This window comes from Equus asinus, chromosome 4 (assembly GCF_041296235.1).
Source record: "Equus asinus isolate D_3611 breed Donkey chromosome 4, EquAss-T2T_v2, whole genome shotgun sequence".
NCBI lineage: Eukaryota > Metazoa > Chordata > Mammalia > Perissodactyla > Equidae > Equus > Equus asinus.
The window spans coordinates 106046580-106070006 of record NC_091793.1 but is presented as its reverse complement, the minus strand read 5'-3'; the positions used below and the strand labels follow the sequence as shown (position 1 = coordinate 106070006).

At 35.4% G+C, this 23427-nt stretch overlaps 1 protein-coding gene across 4 annotated transcripts in view; it reads left to right on the top strand.

Annotated features, from left to right (window-relative positions):
• SCN1A (sodium voltage-gated channel alpha subunit 1) overlaps positions 1-23427 on the top strand; it is a 149897-nt gene that overhangs the window by 91285 nt on the left and 35185 nt on the right. For 3 of the 4 annotated variants that reach the window (XM_070508039.1, XM_070508041.1, XM_070508040.1), the window contains 6 exons: positions 105-485; positions 1725-1857; positions 2653-2891; positions 4229-4402; positions 5830-6186; positions 7435-7917. In XM_070508039.1, coding sequence (XP_070364140.1) covers positions 105-485; positions 1725-1857; positions 2653-2891; positions 4229-4402; positions 5830-6186; positions 7435-7917 — 1767 coding nt within the window. The remainder of the gene's footprint in view (positions 1-104; positions 486-1724; positions 1858-2652; positions 2892-4228; positions 4403-5829; positions 6187-7434; positions 7918-23427) is intronic. The other variant, XM_044768769.2, reaches the window with a different exon arrangement.

Here is a 23427-nt window from a genome sequence, read left to right as displayed (position 1 = left end):
GTTATGAATACTGAAATTCTCTTCAACTTAATCTCGCAAAATAGAAGCACATTTCAAATGGCTATATTAATATGATTTTATTTCTTTTGGTTTCAAACTTTTAGTCTTTGTTGAGCATCCGTGGCTCCCTATTTTCCCCAAGGCGAAATAGCAGAACAAGCCTTTTCAGCTTTAGAGGGCGAGCAAAGGATGTGGGATCAGAGAACGACTTTGCTGACGATGAGCACAGCACCTTTGAGGATAACGAGAGCCGGAGAGACTCCTTGTTTGTGCCCCGACGACATGGAGAGCGACGCAACAGTAACTTGAGTCAGACCAGTAGGTCATCCCGGATGCTGGCAGTGTTTCCAGCGAATGGGAAGATGCACAGCACTGTGGATTGCAATGGTGTGGTTTCCTTGGTTGGTGGACCTTCAGTTCCTACATCGCCTGTTGGACAGCTTCTGCCAGAGGTGATAATAGATAAGCCAGCTACTGATGACAATGTAAGGAAGTTTTAAATAGTTCAGGCATGGCTGGCCCATTATTGCTGCACCAGCCAGTGTTTCTACAGAATGGAACCCCTTGAGAATGATTCCTGGTTGGTCAAGCTGTGAATGCACCTGCATCTTGTAATACCTTTAATAGACTAACCAACTAAAACTTAAAGCCTCAACACTCTTTTGCATAACACCTGAATGCATTTACTTATGAAACATGCTAAGGATCAATTAGACACAATAATAAATTACTGCCTCCAGTTGGAGGATTTGCTATATACCCATGCTGAACTTAGATAGCAAGACATCTTGTAAAACTCTGGTATAAAAGTAAATGAATGATTCCTATGTTTAAGTGTAAAGGGTGTATAATAAATCTTTCCAACCAATCCTTCAATAGAGCTCTGCTTTAGTTTAGAAGATTTTCGAGAACACTGTGCTTAGATAGCTTCATTTTTACCTTAAAATTTCTAGTACTCTTATGTGTTTCACTGAAAAAAATGCTGATATAGGTCTCAAAACTAATCTAAATGAAGAGACACAAGTAAATTATTAATACAGACAGATCAAAGACTTGTCTGTGTACAAAGGTATATCATGTGTTTGTGAATATATATGCAGATGAGGAATTTCCTAACACATACTGCCTCTTTTTAGACATTAACTCACTTGGAAATATATCAGCATGATGAGGCATGACTAAGTCAGCACTAGATGACTTATTGCTTTGGTACCCTGGATGAAACTGTTGTCCATGCAGCATGTGTGCCTTTTTTTTTTAACATACAGTTTTTGTTGTCAAATGAACGTGTATGTCTTGTGTCCAGCAAATGAGATGGCAGCTATGTGTGTTGTAATCATTCGTATATCTTTAAAAATAAATGGCTACCTTCTCAAAATAAAATGCCTTGATCATTTATATAAATTTTCAGGTTATTAGTTTTTTGCTGTTAGTTCAGAATTAGGGATAACTCAAGAGATCTATCCACTATATCAAAATTGCATTATGTCTCATAAAATTATGAAATCAGAGGGTAAAAAAGCTGTTTTTGCTGTATGACTAAATGGTTAACAGTTTGGACATTCCAGGTTAATGATACAATAAGTCAGCAATATCTGCCATCACCAATTAAATATGAAAGTGCATGGTGCATGTGTTTCATGAAATTCACTGTATCACCTTTGGTTGTTTGCTTATCACATTGCTCAAGTTAATCATTTAATGCATTAGCATTTTCTTTACAGGGAACAACCACTGAAACTGAAATGAGAAAGAGAAGATCAAGTTCTTTCCATGTTTCCATGGACTTTCTAGAAGATCCTTCCCAGAGGCAGAGAGCAATGAGCATAGCCAGCATTTTAACAAATACAGTAGAAGGTTTGTAACAAATTCCATTTCCATTTCAATTATTTTCACTAAGCTTATATTGACTCATTTGAAACACATATCTCTATTTGTGAGTTGGAAACAGTACATTCTAAAGAGAATATAACAGGTCTTATTTAAGAGTTATTCGTTAGACCTACTCATATATTCCAGAAACTTTAAAAAAGTTACTTAAACTCAATGATACTGGAGCTCTGAAGAATGTTTTCCTCTGTATGGCAATGCCTTAAAAATGCAGAATAAAGCATTTCTGTTAGGGGTTTTTAATCCTGTTGGTCATGGTGACCCTCTCTTCTGTTCCACTTAGTTTAGGACATCATCCTAAATTTTCTCAAGGTTGGAGGGGTGTAGGAGGCCATTTTTGCAAAATAAAAACAAAGTAAAAAGGTGATTCTTGGTTCACATTGAACCCCACCCTATTTCTTATAGCCTGAGGATGACAGCTTAGCCAGACATTAACATAGGAATACACACAGCATCTACAGTACCACAACCCCTATTCCTGTTGAGACTTCATTTAAAAGACCATTCACTTAATTTAAGGCTAAGTGCTAAGCCACATTATCAATGCACATTGCTACTTCTGCTCTATATGTATGTCTGGAGAAACATCTTTGCAAGTCTAAAGAGTAAATTCTATACTTTTTTTTCAAGTACAAAAGTGGTTGACTCTGTAGGAAATGGAAATGGGTTGATTATCAAAAAGAAGGCCAGTGGATCTGAAATAAATAAATATATGTGTGCATAAAACATATCTTTTGGTGGTTCTTTTTTTTTTTAATCCAGAGCTTGAAGAATCCAGACAGAAATGCCCTCCCTGTTGGTATAAATTTTCTAACATATTCTTAATCTGGGACTGTTCGCCATATTGGTTAAAAGTGAAACATATTGTCAACTTGGTTGTGATGGACCCATTTGTGGACCTGGCCATCACCATCTGTATTGTCTTAAATACTCTTTTCATGGCCATGGAGCACTATCCAATGACAGAACATTTCAATAATGTGCTTACAGTAGGAAACTTGGTAAGCATACTGGAAGGTAAATGTGTTCAGTCTTCAAATTTTCTGTTTGAGAAACTGTTTACATTTAGTCACTTATCTCAGTCTTGCCACCACCCTTCCTGCATCCTGGCTCCCAAAAGATGGGAATTATATCTAGCTGGCTACACCATACTTTTTGCCAAAAATAATGGCCCTTAACACGAGAGCAAAATCTGAGAAGGAGAGTAATAGGCATAGGCCTCCAGTCCTACTTGAAAAGTCCATATTGATGTTTATACCTTTTCCAGGTGCAGTTCATAGTTTAAGGGAACACTTTTTAAAATGATATTATCACAGTTTCCCTACCTATAGAAGGCTAAAATAAAACTGTACATCTTTTTCCTTGCTTAGTCATCATCATTATAAGCAATAATTTAACAACTCAAAAATGTCTCCAGCTTTTCCACTTCTGGGATCTAGGTAGGATACATATTGCTTCATCCATCTATTCTATATCAAAATCATAAAATATTGAAAACCTCCAGTACATTTTGAGTATTATGTGATTAACAAGGCCATTTTCGATGAAGGGTGCCACTTAGTTTTTTCTCTTCTGTACTTAAAAAACATAAATTATTAAAGTGTTTGTCAGTTAACTCAACTTAGGAATATTAGCTTTTTTTTGCTGAAAGAAAGAAGTCTCTAAAGTAATGTATGCATTTTCCATAATATTTGTTTTAAGGTTTAGGATTTTTGAGGGTAAAAAGCAAAGTATGTAAAACATCTTGTATTGTAGTATTTATATTTTTTAAATTTTAGTATTTACACTATGGAAATAAATTTATTTTTTCATGTGCATAACAAATTGACAATAGTAATACATGTATTATAATAATAGGTAAACATGTATAATAATTCTATCTGATTTGAGGGAAATAGGAATAAGCTTGTAGATAAATAAAACTGTTGATGGGCAAAATCTTGTCAGTACTTGTGCTGTATAAAGGCTCAAGGAAAAGGCAGTTTAATGTAGTGGAAAGCACACTGGTTAAAAATAGATTTGCACGCAAATCCTAGTTTTGCCATTTTCTAGTTGTGTGATATTGGACAAGTCATTGCACCCATCTGAAGACCTGTTTCCTTATCGGTGAAGTAATAATTATAATACCTGCATTAGCCAGTTAATAAACTTCTGTTAGGATAAAATGAAATAATGTATATGAGACGCTTTCATCAATTATAAATTACTATACAAGTGTAAGCTAGTAATAGATTATCCTGGGGAAAGTAGCATTAACATTTTGTTCTAAAAGCAAACATTATGTCATTCTACTTTATAATTATCTGATGGAATTAGAGTAATTTTGTTTTGATCTTAGGTTTTCACTGGGATCTTTACAGCAGAAATGTTTCTGAAAATTATTGCCATGGATCCCTACTATTATTTCCAAGAAGGCTGGAATATCTTTGATGGTTTTATTGTGACGCTTAGCCTGGTAGAACTTGGCCTCGCCAATGTGGAAGGATTATCGGTTCTTCGTTCATTCCGATTGGTAAAAAACAAAACAAAACAGCAACACAAACAAAAATCTTTCCAACAATCAGAGTTCTTACTTAGTACTGTCATAGGTTTCACCACACAACCATTAACATTTTAAGTTTTTGTAACATTTGCATTGTCAAAAACTGTCCCTAAGTGGAAAAAATTATTCCCACTTAGAAATTCCCATTTAGAAAAACCTTTATTCCAAAGGGCAAAGTCCTGTAAAGTTACTATATTACTGAGTCGCCATTCTGACTTATTTTTTTCTAGAGATGACTACAGTTAATATTTCTGGGTCTAAGGAAATATTTTTATGAAGATGTATCACATTTTATTTATTTTATTTTATTTTATTTTTTTTAAAGATTGGCACCTGGGCTAACAACTGTTGCCAATCTTTTTTTTTTTCTGCTTTATCTCCCCAAACCACCCCCCCCCAACCCCGTACACAGTTGTGTATCTTAGCTGCACATCCCTCTAGTTGTGGGATCACATTTTAACAGTAACTTGAAAATATAAACAGTCCTTTATAGTGTTGGATGACAATCAGATGCACGATGTGCATGCAGAAACTCTTCCTAATTCTACCTCTGGAAAATATGCTCCCTCACAAAATCAGAGGAGAGAAATCTGTAGAATTGCCTGTTGATTCACATATATGTCCTTGCAAATCAGGGAAAGAATTGTGAAGTCAGGAGAAATACTCCAAGTTTTTCAATGCAGGCACATCTAGTTATATCAATGCCCCAAAGGAGCACTAGTGAATAATAAACACTTTGCTTCACTCATAGTAGGGCTCCATATGATGTTACTTTGCATGCTATTAACAAATGAATATCTTTCAGTGGAGATCATTGCGATTCAGATGTTAATATTAGTGTCAGGACTGTTGTGCCTTAGGCTCATCTTCACAAAACAAATTAAGGATGGTTGGGCTCCAAGTAATCATTAAAAATTCACTTTCACGGTGGGGTGGGAGAGGACAGCCCGGTGGCACAGCGGTTAAGTTCGCACGTTCTGCTTTGGTGGCCCGGGGTTCGCCGGTTCAGATCCCGGGCGCAGACATGGCACCACTCAGCAGGCATACTGTGGCAGGCGTCCCACATATAAAGTAGAGGAAGTTGGGCACGGATGTTAGCTCAGGGCCAATCTTCCTCAGCAAAAAGAGGAGGATTGGCAGCAGATGTTAGCTCAGGGCTAATCTTCCTCAAAAAAAAAAAAAAATTCACTTTCAGGGGAAAATGGTCTACATGGTTAAAATATAGGAGAATCAAATTCTTCCTAAGGGGTCCAAAAATTAGCCATGAGCCTGAGAGGGTTCGAGTTCATGGCAGATGTTGTAAGAGATTCTATTTTAATCATCATTTCTTGGTAAACCCCAATATGTGTAATGCTTTTAAAAATCATAATAATATATATTAATTTTTTATTTTCCAGCTCCGAGTTTTCAAGTTGGCAAAATCTTGGCCAACATTAAATATGCTAATAAAGATCATTGGCAATTCAGTGGGGGCTCTGGGAAATCTAACTTTGGTGTTGGCCATCATCGTCTTCATTTTTGCCGTGGTCGGCATGCAGCTCTTTGGTAAAAGCTACAAAGATTGTGTCTGCAAGATCGCCAGCGACTGTCAGCTCCCACGCTGGCACATGAATGACTTTTTCCACTCCTTCCTAATTGTGTTCCGCGTGCTGTGTGGCGAGTGGATAGAGACCATGTGGGACTGTATGGAGGTTGCTGGTCAAGCCATGTGCCTTACTGTCTTCATGATGGTCATGGTCATTGGAAATCTGGTGGTATGTACCCATTTAAGATACTTATTTCAGAAACAGATTAAGAGCATAATATAGTGGTGACCATTTTATACAAAACAAAAATGATGATCGTTAATTTTAAAAATCTCTTAACTTGGATATAGTTTCACTTTGACAACACAGCAATGTAGTAGTGACCCTACAGTTTTATACTCAACTCCACTTTGTCAATCATTTCATCACATTTGTTATGTAAATTCCAATAGAGTATCATCTTGAAGACAGGCCTAGAAGGATACACTGGGATCATTTTACGAGTTCAGAGACAAGGGAGAGAGAAGTCTGAAAAAAAATTTAGAGAAAGCCCAACCTTACCTGCCAGTATAGAACTAAAAAGTGCTGCCTTTAAGTGTTCACAGTAATTTTACCATTTCCTTGCCCCCTATTGGCATATAGCATTCAATCACTCTATGTTATATGGCAGATGCATTAGCCAACCTGTGTTAGTCAATTCTCTAGTGACCCTCAGTCAAAACAGGGGTTGGCTAGTGATGCCTGAGATTATCTAAATGAAGTAACTAATCAATTCTTCTCTCTCTTAAGTTTGGAACATTAATTCCTCTTTATAGTATAGAGGTATATAATATATTCTGATGGGTATATATTAATGTGCCAGTCTCATGGAAATATTAGGGATTATTTATCAATAGTTCCCTAATTAGTCAACAGGGGGGTATGAGAAATGCAATAGGTTAAGAAAACACACGTCAATGCCCATGTTAAGCCCTTAATTCTCATTCCAGGTCTTATGGTTACTTTCTAATTAATATGCAATTCAATATCTCTGCTTATCAAAAAAAGCTATAGAATGTATTTGAATGAATAATTGCAAACAATAATAATTTTTAAGCTTGAAACTCCTGTATAGTACATGTATCAAACTGTTTTCTCATAATCATACAATTTTATAGTACATAAATCAATCTATTTTCTTGTAGTCATACGATTTAGCTAAACCTTAGGTCAGCTCATGCAACTTCTTCATTTTATAAGTGGGAGAATTTAAGACTAACAGAAATCATGTCTTTGTCCAAGGATGTATAGTGAAATATCTATGGAGCCAGATCATAAATTCAGATGGCCCAAATTCTAATCTCTATGCTATGGTGTTTCTTTCTCATCTGATTGTTAGAACTTATAATTTCCTCCACACTTAGAGGAATAAGTGATCTCACTCTGCTCTTCTTTACGTTGGAGTGAAATTGTAATCATGTTTGTATTGTTTTTAAGGTCCTGAACCTCTTTCTGGCCTTGCTTCTGAGCTCATTTAGTGCAGACAACCTTGCAGCCACTGATGATGATAATGAAATGAATAATCTCCAAATTGCTGTGGACAGGATGCACAAGGGAATAGCTTATGTGAAGAGAAAAATATATGAATTTATTCAACAATCCTTTGTTAGAAAACAAAAGATTTTAGATGAAATTAAACCACTTGATGACCTAAACAACAAGAAAGACAATTGTATGTCCAATCATACAGCGGAAATTGGAAAAGATCTTGACTATCTTAAAGATGTCAATGGAACCACGAGTGGGATAGGAACTGGCAGCAGTGTTGAAAAATACATTATTGACGAAAGTGATTACATGTCATTCATAAACAATCCCAGTCTTACTGTGACTGTACCAATTGCTGTAGGAGAGTCTGACTTTGAAAATTTAAACACAGAGGACTTCAGCAGTGAGTCGGATCTGGAAGAAAGCAAAGAGGTAAGATTTTATAGATATGAGTAGGTATAAATTTATATGTATATTCGTTTATTATATTGTCTGTATTTATGATTATATATTTTCTGTCTAGAATTTTTTTGCCATCATATAATATTTTATTTCATTGAGGAACCAAAAATTGAAGCCCAGGATGATGATTGACAATTGAAAAATAATATAGCGTACACATGAGTTTTTTCATCCTTAGGAATGGATATTTGTTAGATAATGAATGAATAAATGAATGATCCAAGAAATGAACAAAGGTCATGTGATTTAATCCTTATAATAACCTAGAAAGGAATGTGTTATTATCTAACTTTTCCAATAAGAAAACTAGCTCAGGGAGCTTCAGATCCTGTAACTAATGAGAGGTATAGCTGAGGATTGAACTTATAGCCTTTGTTTACAAGTTCTGTATATCATCCACTGCGTCACATTGGCACATTTACATGGAAGAGAACTTAACAAGAAGTATTCTATGTAGTTCCTCCAATTAAAATTATATCGACCCATGTATTAATCTTACAGGCTACCTTAACAATATATCACACCCCAGGTGGCTTAAACAACCAAAATGTATTTTCTCACATTTCTTGAAACTGGAAAGTCAAAGATCAAGGTGGTAGCAGGGTTAGTGTCTGGGGAGAGCTCTCTGCTTGGGTTGCAGGTGGCCGCCTTCTTACTGTGTCCTCACGTGGCCTTTCCTCGGTGTGTGCATGTCGAGAGAGAAAAAACTCTAGTGTCTTTTAGGACCCCACCTTTATGACATCATTTAACCTTTATCACTCCCTCACAGGCCCTATCTCCAAATACAGTCATGTTGGGACTTGGAGCTTCTACATTTTAATTTTGTGGGAACACAATTCAGTCCATAGCAACTTACTTAGAAATATTAAGCTAAAATCTAATGGATATAACAGATAATTCAAAAGAAGTCCAGAACAAAGTACCTTCACTTCCCATTTATTGTGTGGAAGTCTCAAAAACAGTAAAGTACCCTTTAGGTTACATAATCTAATTTTAAAAATTTATGTGAAGACTTTACTTTTTTAGAGAAGTTTTAGGTTCACAGAAAAATTGAAAGAAAGGCAGAGAGATTTCCCATATACCGCTGGCCCCCACACATGCATAGTCTCCCCCATTATCAATATCCCATACCAGAGTGGTACGTTGGTTTCAGTTGATGAACCTACATTGACACGTCATTATTACTGAAAGTCTGTAGTTCACATTAGGGTTCACTCTTAGTATTGTACACTTTATGGGTTTGGACAAATGTATAATGACATGTATCCGCCATTATAGTATCATACTGAGCAGTTTCACTGCCCTGAAAATCCTCTGTGCTCTGCGTAGTCATCCTTCCCTCACTCCTAACCCGTGGCAACCACTGATCTTTTTATTGTCTTCAACGTTTTGCCTTTTCTATAATATCATATAGTTGGAGTCATGTAGTATGTAGCCTTTTCAGACTGACTTCTTTTACTTAGTAATACTTATTTAAGTTTCCTCCATGTTATTTCATGGCTTATAGTTCATTTCTTTCTGGTTCTAAATAATATTTCATTGTTTGGATGTACCACCATTTATTTATCAATTCACCTAGTGAAGGACATCTTGATTGCTTTCAAATTTTGACAATTATGAATAAAGCTTCCATTAACATCCATGTGCAGGTTTTTGTGCAGACATAAGTTTTCAACTCCTTTGGGTAAATGCCGAGGAGGGCACTCACTGGATCATCCAGTAAGAGTAAGTTTTGTTTTGTAAAAAATTGCCCAACTGTCTTCCCAATTGGCTGTACCATTTGGCATTCCAAATAGCAATGAATGGGAGTTCCTGTTGCTCCACATCCTCACCAGCATTTGGTGTTGTCGGTGTTCTGGATTTGTGCCATTCTGATAGGTATGTAGTGGTATCTCACTATTGTGATTTGCGTTACCCTCATGAAATGTAATATGGAGCATCTTTTTATGTGCTTATTTGTCACCTGTATATCTTCTTTTGAGAATTGTCTGTTAAGGTCTTTGGCCTATTTATTAATCAGGTTGTTTGTTTTCTTATTGTTGAGTTTTAAGAGTTCTTTCTATATTTTGGGTAACAGCGCTTTATCAGATGTGTCTTTTGCAAATATTTTCTCCCAGTTTGTGGCTTATCTGCTCACTCTCTTGGCAGTATCTTTCACAGAGCATAAATTTTTAATTTTAGTGAAGTCTAGTTTTCAGTTCTTGCTTTCATGAATCCTCTTTTTGGTATTGTATCTAAAAAATGATCGCCTTACCAAGATCATCTACATTTTTCTCCTATCTTATCTTCTACAAGTTTTATAGTTTTTCATTTTTGCATTTAGGTTTGAGATCCATTTTGAGTTAATTTTTTGTGAAGGGTGTAAATTCTGTGTCTAGATTCATTTTTTGCATTTAGATGTACAGTTTTTCCAGCACCATTTGTTGAAAAAAGTATCTGTTCTCCATAATACTGCTTTTGCTCCTGTGTCAAAGATCAGTTGACTATACTTATGCAGGTTTATTTCTGGGTTCTCTAGTCTGTTCTGTTGATCTATTTGTCTATGCTTTCACCAATACCACATTGTCTTGATTACTGTAGCTTTATAGTAAATCTTGAAGTTGGGTAGTGTCGGTCATCTGACTTAGTTCTTCTTCAATATGGTGTTGGCTATTCTGGATCTTTTGCCTCCTTATATAAACTTCAGAATCACTTTGTTGATATCCACAAACTAACTTGCTGGGATTTTGAATGAAATAGCATTGAGCAATAGATCAATTTGAAAAGAACTGACATCTTGACAATACTGAGTCTTCCAAACCATAAATACAGAATATATCTCCATTTATTTAGTTCTTCTTTGATTTTTCTCATCAGAGTTCTGTAATTTTCCTCACATAGATATTGTACATCTTAGATTTATACTTCAGTGTTTTATTTTTGGGGGGTGCTAATGTAAGTGGTTTGGTTTTTAATTTCAAATTCCACTCTTTAAATGCTGGCATATAAGAAAATGATTGACTTTTATACATTAACTTTGTGTCCTGCAACCCTGCTATAATTGCTTATTAGTTCCAGGAGGATTTTGTTGTTGTTGTTGATTATTTTGGATTTTCTACATAAACAATCTCATTCTGCAAACAAAGACAATTTTATTTCTTCTTTCCCAATCAGTATTCCTCTTATTTCTTTTTCTTGTCTTATTGCATTAGCTACAACTTCCAGTACAATGTTGAAAAGGAGTGGATGGGGCCGGCCCTGTGGACAAGTGGTTAAGTTTGCATGCTCTGCTTCAGCAGCCCAGGGTTTCAGCAGTTGGAATCCTGGGTGCAGACATGGTGCTGCTCACCAAGCCATGCTGAGGCAGCATCCCACATGCCACAACTAGGAGAACGCGCAACTAAAAATACACAACTTTGTACCAGGGGGCTTTGGGAGACAAAGGAAAAATAAAATCTTTAAAAAAAAAAGAAAAAGGAGTGGAGAAGGGACATACTTGCCTTATTCCTGATCTTAGTGGGAAAGCTTGTAGTTTTTCACTACTAAGTAGATGTTAGTTCTAGATTTTTTGTAAATATTCTTTATCAAATTGAGGAAGTTTTCCTCTATTCCTGTTTACTGAGAGTTTTTATCATGAACGAGTGCTTGGTTTTGTCAAATGCTTTCTCTGCATCTATTGATATGATCATGTGATTTTTCTTTACATTGTTGATTTGATGGATTACATTAATTAATTTTCACATAGTCTAAATACTTTAAAGGATTGAATACCATCAAAGTACTCTACTAGGGACATAATTCTACTAGAATGTCACCATGTCCAAGGGTAACTACATTACATTTGATAGTTGTTCAAGTAAGATACATAGGCAAGTGACATTCTTTTGAATTATTGGCTATGTCCCTTTAAAGATGTTCCACCCTTTTATAATGAGTCTCTGAATAAGCTATGTCATCCTCCACATTTCAGATTTGGGGCTAATATTACAGCTAGAAGCTGTTGCCTTGATCCCAGAACTATGGGCTTCTTAGGTAAATCAAGTTTGTGTAGTGACACGGGGAGAGAAAGAGTATGGAGAAATAATGGCAGGGAGATCCTTGTCACATTTTGTGTGTCCATGGAAAAAGATTCAGGAAAATAATGACAGATAATTTTTGCAAAACCTTGTGGAATTTTTTCAAGACTTTTTTTTTCCTTTTTCTCCCAAAACCCCCCAGTATATAGTTGTGTATTTTTAGTTGTGGGTACTTCTAGTTGTGGCATGTGGGATGCTGCCTCAGCATGGCTTGGTGAGTGGTGCCACGTCTGCACCGAGGATTCGAACAGGCGAAACCCTGGGCCGCCAAAGCAGAGTGCTTGAACTTAACCACTCGGCCACAGGACCTGCCCCAAGACTTTTAGTTTGAATATTATCTCAGTTCAAACTTTGTTCATTAAAGACTTGAGTTTTGCTGAAGAGCCAGATGGAGACTGATTTTTTGAAAAATGGTTATCTGCATGAAATGGAAAGTTTTGTTATAAGAAACTTGGTGATATTCTTCACAGTCTGAGTTTTTCTTGATTCCTCAGACCTACAGTTAATATTTGATGAAGACTAATAGCTAGTACATACTGTTTGAAGAATTAGAAAAGAAACTATTTTGTTGCAAAGACCATTCATAACAAATATTTTTATGCAAAAATTTAACATTATTTACATACATATGCTGTTTTTGTTTATATTGATCAGGGCTAACAGGAACACTGATCTCTTTATAAAAAAGTGACTATCCCCTGAACCCCTGAAGGCAATTCTATTTCTTCACACTCTGTCATTTTATATCTTGGAACATGGCATTAATTGAAAATTTAAATGTTAGTTTAGTGGAAACTTTAGAGAAAATTTAATGCAGTAATTCTCAAATTAGGAGTTATGACCTTGATGGAGCTTATAAACCAATTTACTGTACTAGTAATTTTTACATTTTTTTAAATTAAATAGAATAGATGATGTCAGAGCACATTGCATGAGGTAGGGAGTACTGGTGAATGGAGCTTTTGCTGCCTGTGCTGCACTTTAATGCATTGCTTTCTAATTAGACTGTACCCACTAGGTCCATGGATGTAGTACCTGAAGTTCAGGAGTTAAGTATGGGAAACACTGTTTCAGCTCTTTAAAGATAGTGATTATGAAGCTTTCCCAACCCCAGGCAGAATGAATGGCTTCTTTTTTGGTTCCCAGAGATACAAGGCACAGGGTAAGGGTAATAAACAATTCATGCTCTGGGTTCATGCATCTTACAAAATATCATAATATTTTATTATAACGACTTATATACATGCATGTCTTTCCTTTTATGTCACAATATATTTGTACATGTTTAATACAAACTGGGCACTTAGATCATACTTTTCCACCTCATTTAATTCTTTTCAATAGAACCATTTTGAAGGATTTTCATCATCACACTTACTCTGAAAACAGTTTGATTTCCCATGATCCAGACTCCATTTTTCTCTTGATTCAATCTAATATTGAGTTCGATCTTACTGTCTTTATCTTTGTTAGCCATTTTACCTTGTCAATTTATATTGAGTTTCCAGGAAAGTAATAATCCCTCATCTTTCTCACATGAATTACTGTTGAAATGAAGTTGTATCTCATCCGAGATTTTTATATCAAATGCTGAACCTTCTATTCATCCCCATTACATTTCAATTTCTTTCATTCATTTTTGAATCTGGTTATCTGTAAATATTCTTTTATAGATTATCTTATTGTCCCAAATTTCTTGTCACTTTTCTTCATCATTTCTTTCTTCTTGGTCAGAAATAAAACCCAAGCAAAATTGTTTCTCCTTATTGCTTCCTTACTTTTATGTTGTGCTCTCTTCATCAAAGCAAGGCACAATTTATGAGCTGCTCTGCTTCTAGTGGAAGTAAACTGACAGCAGATGCCTCAAAAGATGAAGATTCTTTATTCTGTGTCAGGAATGCAACCTATAGTATATTAAAGTACTCTCACCATTTTGGTTCTTTCTGTTTTGCCCCTTATACTTTTGCCTACCTTTGTTTATTCATCAGTTACCCTGTGCCTGGGAGTGTACTAAATAATGGAGGATACTAATAAGACATGAGTCTGTATATATACACATATGTATACACATTTTGGAAAAATGACTTTCGTATATATGTAAATACATATATACATATATACACATATACATACATATATTTGCATTTTAGAAAAATTACTTTCAACCTTTAAATATGAATTTCCATATTTTCCATCTCTCCTTATTGACTCAAAATGCTTCCTGTCATGACTTCTATTAGATCTGTTTCATTTGAATATGTTAATGTTTTCATTCCTGAATTTCAATAATGAGTCTTATCTATAAGTCATTATAATACCCCAGAAATTAGATTAATGCCTTGAGTTAAAATTACAAGTGCTCATTGTTTATTGTCCAAAGTCTAAGCATTTGTTTTCAGACACGTGAGGTCACAATTATAATGTTTTTGGTAATATATTTTTCTCTGGAGCCAAATGCTGGGTTATATAATTCCATTTTAGCCACTTACTGTGTGGCCTTACCCGACTATACAATTTTCTCTCCTCAAAAATAAGGATAATATTACCTACTTCATACTTTTTGGAGAGTATTAAGTGAGATAATAAATGTGAAGTACTTACCACAATTCCCGACCTATAGTAAGCACTCAATAAATTGTCATTATTATTATTATTATCCCCAATGCTATGTAAGTTTTCTTTTAAGAATTGCTAGTAACATATTCTACTGTTTGTCCTTTTTTGTCGTTCGTGTTCTACCGTCTGTAATAAACTGGTTTACATGTTTATCTGGGGAGAGTGATAAATTGTATGTTTTCTGTTTAAATTTTCAATTATTTTCATTAAATTCTTGATTTGGTAAACTCCTTAAGAATTTTAAGAAAACTATTTTTCTGAAGGGGATTCCAGTCAGAAAGAATAAATATGCAAAAACCTAGAGACAGGAAGCAATAGGGTGTGTTTGGAAACAGGTAGTAGTCTGTTTTTGCTGGGACATGAAATCACAGGAGATGAGGCTAGAGGCGTAGACAAGGGCAGATTGTTTCAGATTCCAGGAAACCACAGTAGACTGATATGAAGAGACGTGGTAAAATGGAGGCATCTGTTTGTTTGACTGCAGCCATAAGGTGCACCCTCATGCATCTCTGTCCCCCATTCCAGGACAAACTTGGGGGCTCTCTTTCCTACGCTTTGCCTCGTTGGTCCCCAAATGCAGAAAAGGCATCACATGGGTCACATTTCATCACCTCTTTAAGTCGCAGTGTCCTCAATCCTCAAAGTAAGTTCAAATAACCTAAGGACTTGTTTTTAAAACCGCAGAGAGTTTCTTGACTCGTGCAGTAGTAAGCACAATGGATCAGCTGGAAATATGAGTTTCCACCGAAAATTAATAATAGAGAATGGTGGCTTGGACAGATTTTGAAGAGCTTTGAAAGCTGTGCAAAACTGCTAAGACTGTGCAAAAAATAATGTAAAATCATTATTTCCCCACTTAGAAAGTAAGTTTCTTTTGTTATGCATCATATTTATATCATTTTAAACCTCTGAAGCATCTAGCACAGTGTTGGGTCCATAATAAGTGCTCAATAACTTTTTGAGTTTGGGTTGATTTGTATAGACACATACTAAGAGTCTGGTGGCCTTTACTATGGACAAATCACTAACTCTATATTATCCAGTTTCCTAATTTATAATAGGAGGACATCCATCCTACAGTGCTTATAGGAACGTTATGAGGATCTAAAAGCTGTTTGGAATTAAAAGTGCTCAAAAACATAAGATGATGATAGCAAAATTACTACTATAGTTCTGTTTAAATAAATACTTTTAAAGTGAATTGAGTTATTAAATTATGCCTCTTTGGAATAAAAACAACATATTGCTAAAGTAGTTAGGAAAAAGTGCACTTGTTTTTGCAATGAGTGAGCTCCAGAATGAGTAAAAATGTTTTTTGGGTCTTTGTAATTCAGGTTGTGTTAATAACAGACATCATTTGTGGAGTGCTCACCATGGACAAAGCACTGTTTGTAGGATTTAAATGAATTATCTCAATCTTCACACCATGAGATAGATACTATTATTCCAATCTCACAGATAGGGAGATTGAACACTACGAGTTTAAATAGCTTGCTGAAGTCACAAAAGTAGTAAGGATTGATCCCAGACTTGAATCCAGCCAGTTGGCTACACAGTCTATGTTCTTAACCATTACACTAAATCTCCTTAACATTGTCTGAAAACGTACTTTCCTTGGCGTACTGTTTATTGAAGAACTAAGAACTCTGCTACAGAGTTAGTGTTAACTACCAATCCCTCTTAAGTGGGCACAAGTTAATGACATAGCCAGGCGTGTCTCAGAGTTCTCTCCCTCAGTCCTGCAGGGTCGTCTTCCTCCTGTGCTGGCCTGCACTTTAGACTGATCTGCGTCTGTAGCCCATACTGACCTGGGGAGGCCCAATTCTAGTTACAGAGCGCTTACTCTCGCAAACTATGGTTACTTAAAGTTGTGTTTTAGGAACACACCCTTCTGAATTTAATGATACCTGAAAGAATCTTCCAAATCATTAGGAAGCACTTCTATGGTTACATCATTAGCTTATCAAGTCTTTGAGAACAGGGAAAACACTAACCATGTCTTATTCACCTTAAGTCCACAGCACATAGAAAATGTTTCTTAAATGAATGAATACATGGGTAATGAACAGTTACATCTAGACTCCCATTTGTCCTCTCAATTATATCACCTGTGTTAAAATATTAACTTTCTGCTTACGGATTTTTTTTTGTTTAATACTATTATCTTTACTATATATGCATTAATGAACATATGACAATTTTCAGCCTAAACATATACTGCTGAATGTCAGCAGACTAAATCTGTGCTCTCATAGAAAGGTCTACAGTGAATACCTTATATGGACAATGCTCAGTTTCAAAATGTGCATGAGAGCAGGGATTATGTCATTTCACTTACCACAGTACAGCCCACATTCATCACAGTGCTTTGCATAGTAAGTGCCCAGTAAATACATGTTAAATAAAGAAATAGAATATGGGGCGGCCCAGTGGGGTAGTGGGTAAGTTCACATGCTCTGCTTAGGTTGCCCGGGGTTCATGGGCTCAGATCCCAGGCATAGACCTAGCTCCATTCATCAAGCCAGGCTGTGGCAGCATCCCACATAAAACAGAGGAATATTGGCACAGATGTTAGCTCAGTGACAATCTTCCTGAAGCAAAAACAGGAAGATTAGCAACAGATATTAGCTCAGGGCCAATCTTCCTCACACACACACAAAAAGAAATAGAATAGGAAGTCTCTAATTAATCCTGAATCAGAATGGATATGTACCAAGACTTTTGCAAATATCCAAATTCTTGAACAGCATTACATAATTTTCCCCATAGGAAAACATCAGATAACATATCTGGAGGTGTTAAGAATCTACTGGGAGGTAGGTGTCTACGCCTCCAACTTTTCTTTATGTACTATCTCTTCACAAATCCTTAGGGGCTCTGATGCAGCAAGTATTGCCTCCATCCTGTATTACAGTTTCTTCTTCTTTCTAAGCTCTCACCATAAGCTTGTATGGGGATCAAGACTCTCCCAACCTTAAAATAAAATAAAACCGTGTAAATTTTGAATGTTGGCCCTTCGACCTCATCTTTTCTTCAAGGTTTTTTCTTAATTCTTTCCTTGAGTGTATTGCCAATCTTCTTTAAAAGATAGTTTGTACTCACTGTCTCCCATTTTCTACTGCTTGGTCACCTTCAAACATCTCAACTCTGATTTCTAACTCTACCTTTCTCTCAAAAATCATGGGTATTCTTTTAATTGCCAAATTCAGTGGGCTCACTTCACTTGATCATCTGCAATATTTCCTCATTTTTTGAGCACTATCATCCCCTGGCTTCAGAAAATCCATGCTACTTTCCTCCCAATCGTGGGATCTCCTTTTCAAATAGATTTTGAGAAGCCTGAACTCATTCTCAACTTCTCTAATTGAAAGCCCCTCATCAAATTTGTCGCTAAATTCTATAGATTTCATCTTCTAAATCCATCTACAATCTTGACCACTATCTCCCTTCTATTATTCACCAGTATCAATAGAATTACCATTTGAAACACATTTCCATGGAGGGGAAAAAAGAGCAGTCTTTACCGTGTCATGAGCAACTTGGCCTTGACTACATCTATTTCACCAGCCTAATCGCCTATGATTCACCTCAGTCCTAGTCACATCCTTCCATGAAGTTTATTCCTTTTGAGTCCATCATTTCTTGTTAGAAATGTCTTCTCCACGTCACCCTCTGCAAAATCCAACCAAAAAGAAGTGGCCTTTGAGCTGTCAGCCCAAAATTTGTCCATTATTTACTGAACAAAAATATATTATTGTTTTATTGCTCACTATATCAAGAAACTTGATTCTTGGCAGCCCTGTGAGACTCCCCCAAGTAGAATTACTAGCTGCATAACATGAAATGTATGTATTGCACTCTATTTCTCTGGTGTGTATCTGTTTATCCAACTTGCTAATCTTGTGAGCAACTTGAGAATAAGTATTGTGGTTCTATACATCTTTGTAATTCTAATAATTAGCACAGTACCTGGAACAAATGAGATGCTCGATCAACGTTATTCAGCATCATGTAAATTAATAACGCTTTTCAGAAATACCTACATTTTTATCAGTTATATCTTCTGAAAATGTACAGATAGAATAAACCAAGCAAGCCTGGTCCTAGGTCAAATGAAATAAGCAGTTTGCTCTTCGATGCAGCCTCTCCTTTTTGGGGAGCAGGCAAGAAAAGGGAAAGAAGGAGAAGGAAAGAAAACACACAGAATTTTCATATCATTAACTGACAGACACTTAGATTTTGTAACATTTTGTAGAGTTCTATCTGGGCATTGGCTGTGTGTCCCTTCCAGCTCTTGCCTCTTTCCTTGTCTTGAGCCATAGTTGTTCAGGGCTGTGCTCTCTGTGAGATGGCAACTACTTTCCCTGAAGAGTCCTACCGTCTAGCCAGTGGATACCCAAATTCTCTCTCCCTTGCATCTAATTAATTACCAGGTACTGCCAACTCCACCTGTCTTTGTCCACTCCTCTGCATTCCCTTCCACCCAATGTCAGACCTCTACCGTCTCTCAGTTTTACTGTTACAGCCTCCAAGTGAGTCTTCCACATTCATATTCCCCTCACTAGTCTGGTCTCCACATAATAAATGTTCTTTCTAAAAGTCAGATCTGGTCATAGCTTTCTCCACTTCCCAACCTTTCAGGAGCTTCCCATTGCTCCCAATTTGTACTACTTAATATGGCCTACAAGTTCCTGCAAAAAGTGACCTATACTGACCTTTCCAGCCTCATGTAATAATATTCCCTACTCCTCCTCAGCCAACTACACCAATCTTTTTTTTCCTGAAACTCCCCATGCTTTATCAGGTTCTGATATTTATACCTGTTCTCTCTATCTAGAATATTCTCCTACCCTATCGTGCTTCACTTGACTCACCCCCACCCAATTCATCCTTCTGATCCCAAGTGTCACTCTCTTCTGGGCTGCTCGTCTTTGACTGAGTTACACGGTGCTCTCAAGATAACCCACACTAACCCTATCATAGCGTGTGGCAATTGTTTGCTTGTCTGTATGTTCCATCTGATTTTGAACCCATGAGGAGGTACAGGGTCTATTATATTCACTATTTTATTTTTCAGGTCCTAATTTCAATGTTTGGCATGTACTAATAGTTTTTGGCAGTCAAAAAAGATCAAATATCAGCAATTACACATATTACAAACTATGCAGTATTGTTATGAAGATTGTTACCATTCATCCAGTAAGCAAATGCCAGACACATTTTCTATGTGCTATCTTGTTCTATCTTTATAACAATCATGGGAAGTAAAGACCTTTTACAAATTAGAAACTAAAGCTTGAGGAGGTTCAGATATTTGCCTAAAGTCCATAAAACCAGTCATTTTGGTTCAAACCCAAGCTTGTCTGACTCAAAACAGAACTCTAAACTCTTTCACTATAGTTACACAGTTCCCTGGCCAGCAAGCACATTAAGTATTTGTTAAATATATGTTGTCATTTAACGTTAAAAATTAATGTCAAAAGAACTTTAGAGCCTGCATGCTCAATTCAGCAAAATGAATTTAACAGTGGGACTCATTGGTTTATAATTTTAGTTTCTAGCTTGGGAATTATAAATGCAATTTCGCAGATTTTTGTTGTTGTTTCTAACTTATTTGCATAACAATAAATTTCTGTTGGCCCAGTATGTGGTGAGATGTTATGTTTCTTTTGTTCTTTTATATCTAATCATCAATACAGAAATTCATGTTTGACGTACTTTAAAGCAGAATTCAGAGTCTATTAAAGCTGTGTTCCTCTACCTTCATTCCTACTCCTGGCAAATGTTTGACTAACACTAGATTTCACAATTAATAGGAATAATTTAATATTTGGTAAATATGAATAAGCCACTGAATATTGTCCTTCCAACATACAGCTTGAGGAAGAAATAATCTGAGTTTTAGGGATGATATGGGAATTAATGACAATATTTGACTTTTCTAGCTGCTCTTTGGAAATGCTCAATCTCAATACAGTGTCTTTTTCTTTGAAATTGGATTGTTGCTTTGTTGAGAGTCTTTAATAGTGGTCATTTTAATTTTTAATATGCTTAGTGTACACTAGAAATGTTTACTAATGCACAGTGTACACAATAAAATATTAATACTAATATTTTTGAGGTTCTAGAGCATCTCATTTATGTATGATTTGGGATATATATATAAAAATGCCTATAAAATGCCCAGCTTTAAAATAATACATGCTTTAAAATACTTATTTTTTCAAAAATAAATAAAGTAGCTTTAAAAATACATATTTTTTCAAAAATAAAACATATATGTATTATACACACATATTCTGTATCCTTTTCACCCTTAAATTACCGATTTATTTTTGACATATTTTTATCACTTTTCATAAATTGATCTCCTATTAAACCCTATAAATAAGCTCCCTGTAATGAACTAAGTCTGAAATTTAAAAAAAAAAAGTCTTAAGATGAAGTCAGAGAATAAAAAGAACCCATTTAATGATTTACTCAAAGAAATATTGTGGAATATATCATTTGCTTTGTTTTGTTTTGCTTCACCCTCAAGGTCAAAATAATTTGTTATGGTAGAGAACAATTGTAAGAAGTGAGAAATGTTGCATAAACCCACCGAGGAGGAAAAATGCTCTTACCGTCAGGGTTGTAGTGATTAAGTGGTTATTGAATGCTCTAGTGTACAAGGTAAAGTGATTGCTCAGACACTGTGAGGTCCTTGCATTCTCTCGGCTCACTTATTGAGTCAGTCTGCCAAAAAATACGTAGACAGTACAAGTCAGTGTAGAATTTAGCTATTGAGAGCCAAGTGTGAAAATATACATATTTTCAAATGAACCAGCTCATTTGGAAATAGTGATTAGAGGTTGACTAATGGCTTAATAAATGTTAAAATGGATTTTTACAATAGTCTATTAATCTTGAAAACAGTGAGAACCAATTGCATTATTATGTGAATCGTGAATTTCAAAATAAAATTAAATTTCAATTTAAGAACAAAAAAGGAAAAATTAATTACCCTTATTGGCTTTTAAATCCATAAAAGTACTTGTTTTTATTTCTTGTTTAACTAAAAAAGAATATTTTAGTCTTGCTGTTAACCAATTTCTTTAATACTTTATCTGAATTCATATCTCATGTACTAATACAGAAATGGACTCTATCCACACACCTAAAGATCTTTTTCTTCCCTTTTTGAGTAAGAGTGTTATTACCCCATTCAAATAAAGAACTCAGAATCACATCATCTTTGATTTCAACAATGAAAGATATAGGAATATATTGAGCAAAGGCAACAAAAGCAAAAATAACCAAGTGGGACTATATCAAACTAAAAAGCTTATGCACAGCAAAGGAAGCCATCAACAAAATGAAAAGGCAACCTCCCGAATGGGGGAAGATATTTGCAAATCATATATCTGATGAGGGGCTAATACCCTGAATGTATAAAGAACACATAAAACTCAATAGCAGAAGAACAAACAATGCAATTTAAAATGTGCATAAGAACTAAACCAACATTTTCCCAAAGAGGAAATACAGATGGCCAACAGGTACATGAAAAGATGCTCAACATCACTAATTATCAAGGAAATGCATATCAAAACCACAATTAGATATCATCTCACACCTATTAGAATGGCTATTATCAAAAAAGGCAAGCAATAACAAGTGTTGGCAAGGATGTGGAGAAAAGGGAACCCTTGTGCACTGGTGGTTAAAATGTAAATTTGTGCTGCCACTATGGAAAACAGTAGGGAAGTTCCTCAAAAAATTGAAAATAGAACTACCATATGGTCCAGCAATTCCACTTCTGGATATTTACCCAAAGAAAATGAAAAGACTAACTCGAAAAGATATGTACACCCCCATGTTCATTGCAGCATTGTTTACAATAGCTTAGATATGGAAAAAACCTAAGTGTCCATCGACGGATGAATGGATAAAGAAACTGTGGTGTATACATATACAATGGAATATTATTCAGCCATAAAAAAGAATGAAATCCTGCCATTTGCAACAACAGGAATTAACCTTGAGCATTTTGTTAAATGAAATAGTTCAGAGAGAGGAAGACAAATATGATCTCACTTACATGTGGAATCTGAAAAAAGAACAAAAAAGAGACGAGGGGTGGATGGGTGAGCAAAATGGGCAAAGGGGGTCAAAAGATACAAACTCCAGCTATAAAATAAGTAATTCCTGGGAAAATACTGTACAGCATGGCGACTATAGTTAATAATACTGTACTGCATATTTGAAGGTTTTTAAGAGACTAAATCGTAAAAGTTCTCATCATAAGAAAAAAAAATTTGTAACTATGCGTGGTGATGGTTGTTAACTAGATTTATTGTAGTGATCTTTTCACAATATATACAAATATCAAATCAGTACGTTGTATACCTGAAACTAATATAATATTATATGTCAATTATACCTCAATAAAAAAAGAATATATTGATAAAAATATCTTTTTATGAAGGTTTTAATATAAGTGCTTTAGCCTGTCATGAAACAAAGAAAAATTAAATAAGGACACTGATAATTTGAATAATAAGATAAATATATTATGAATATATATTATCTTAAAAATTAAATTTACAGGTAATTCTTATTTTAAAGTGCCCCTGGTTTATCTATATAAATTAATAGTACTACACTGGGTCTCAAAGTAAGCCTCAATAAATTAAAAATAGAAGACATCCTATAGGGTTATTTTCTGATCATAAGGCAGTTAAACTAGAAATTAATAGTAAATTGATAGAAAAAAATCCAACCACTTCAAAATAAACAAATGTCCTCCTAAACAAATATTGGGTTGAGG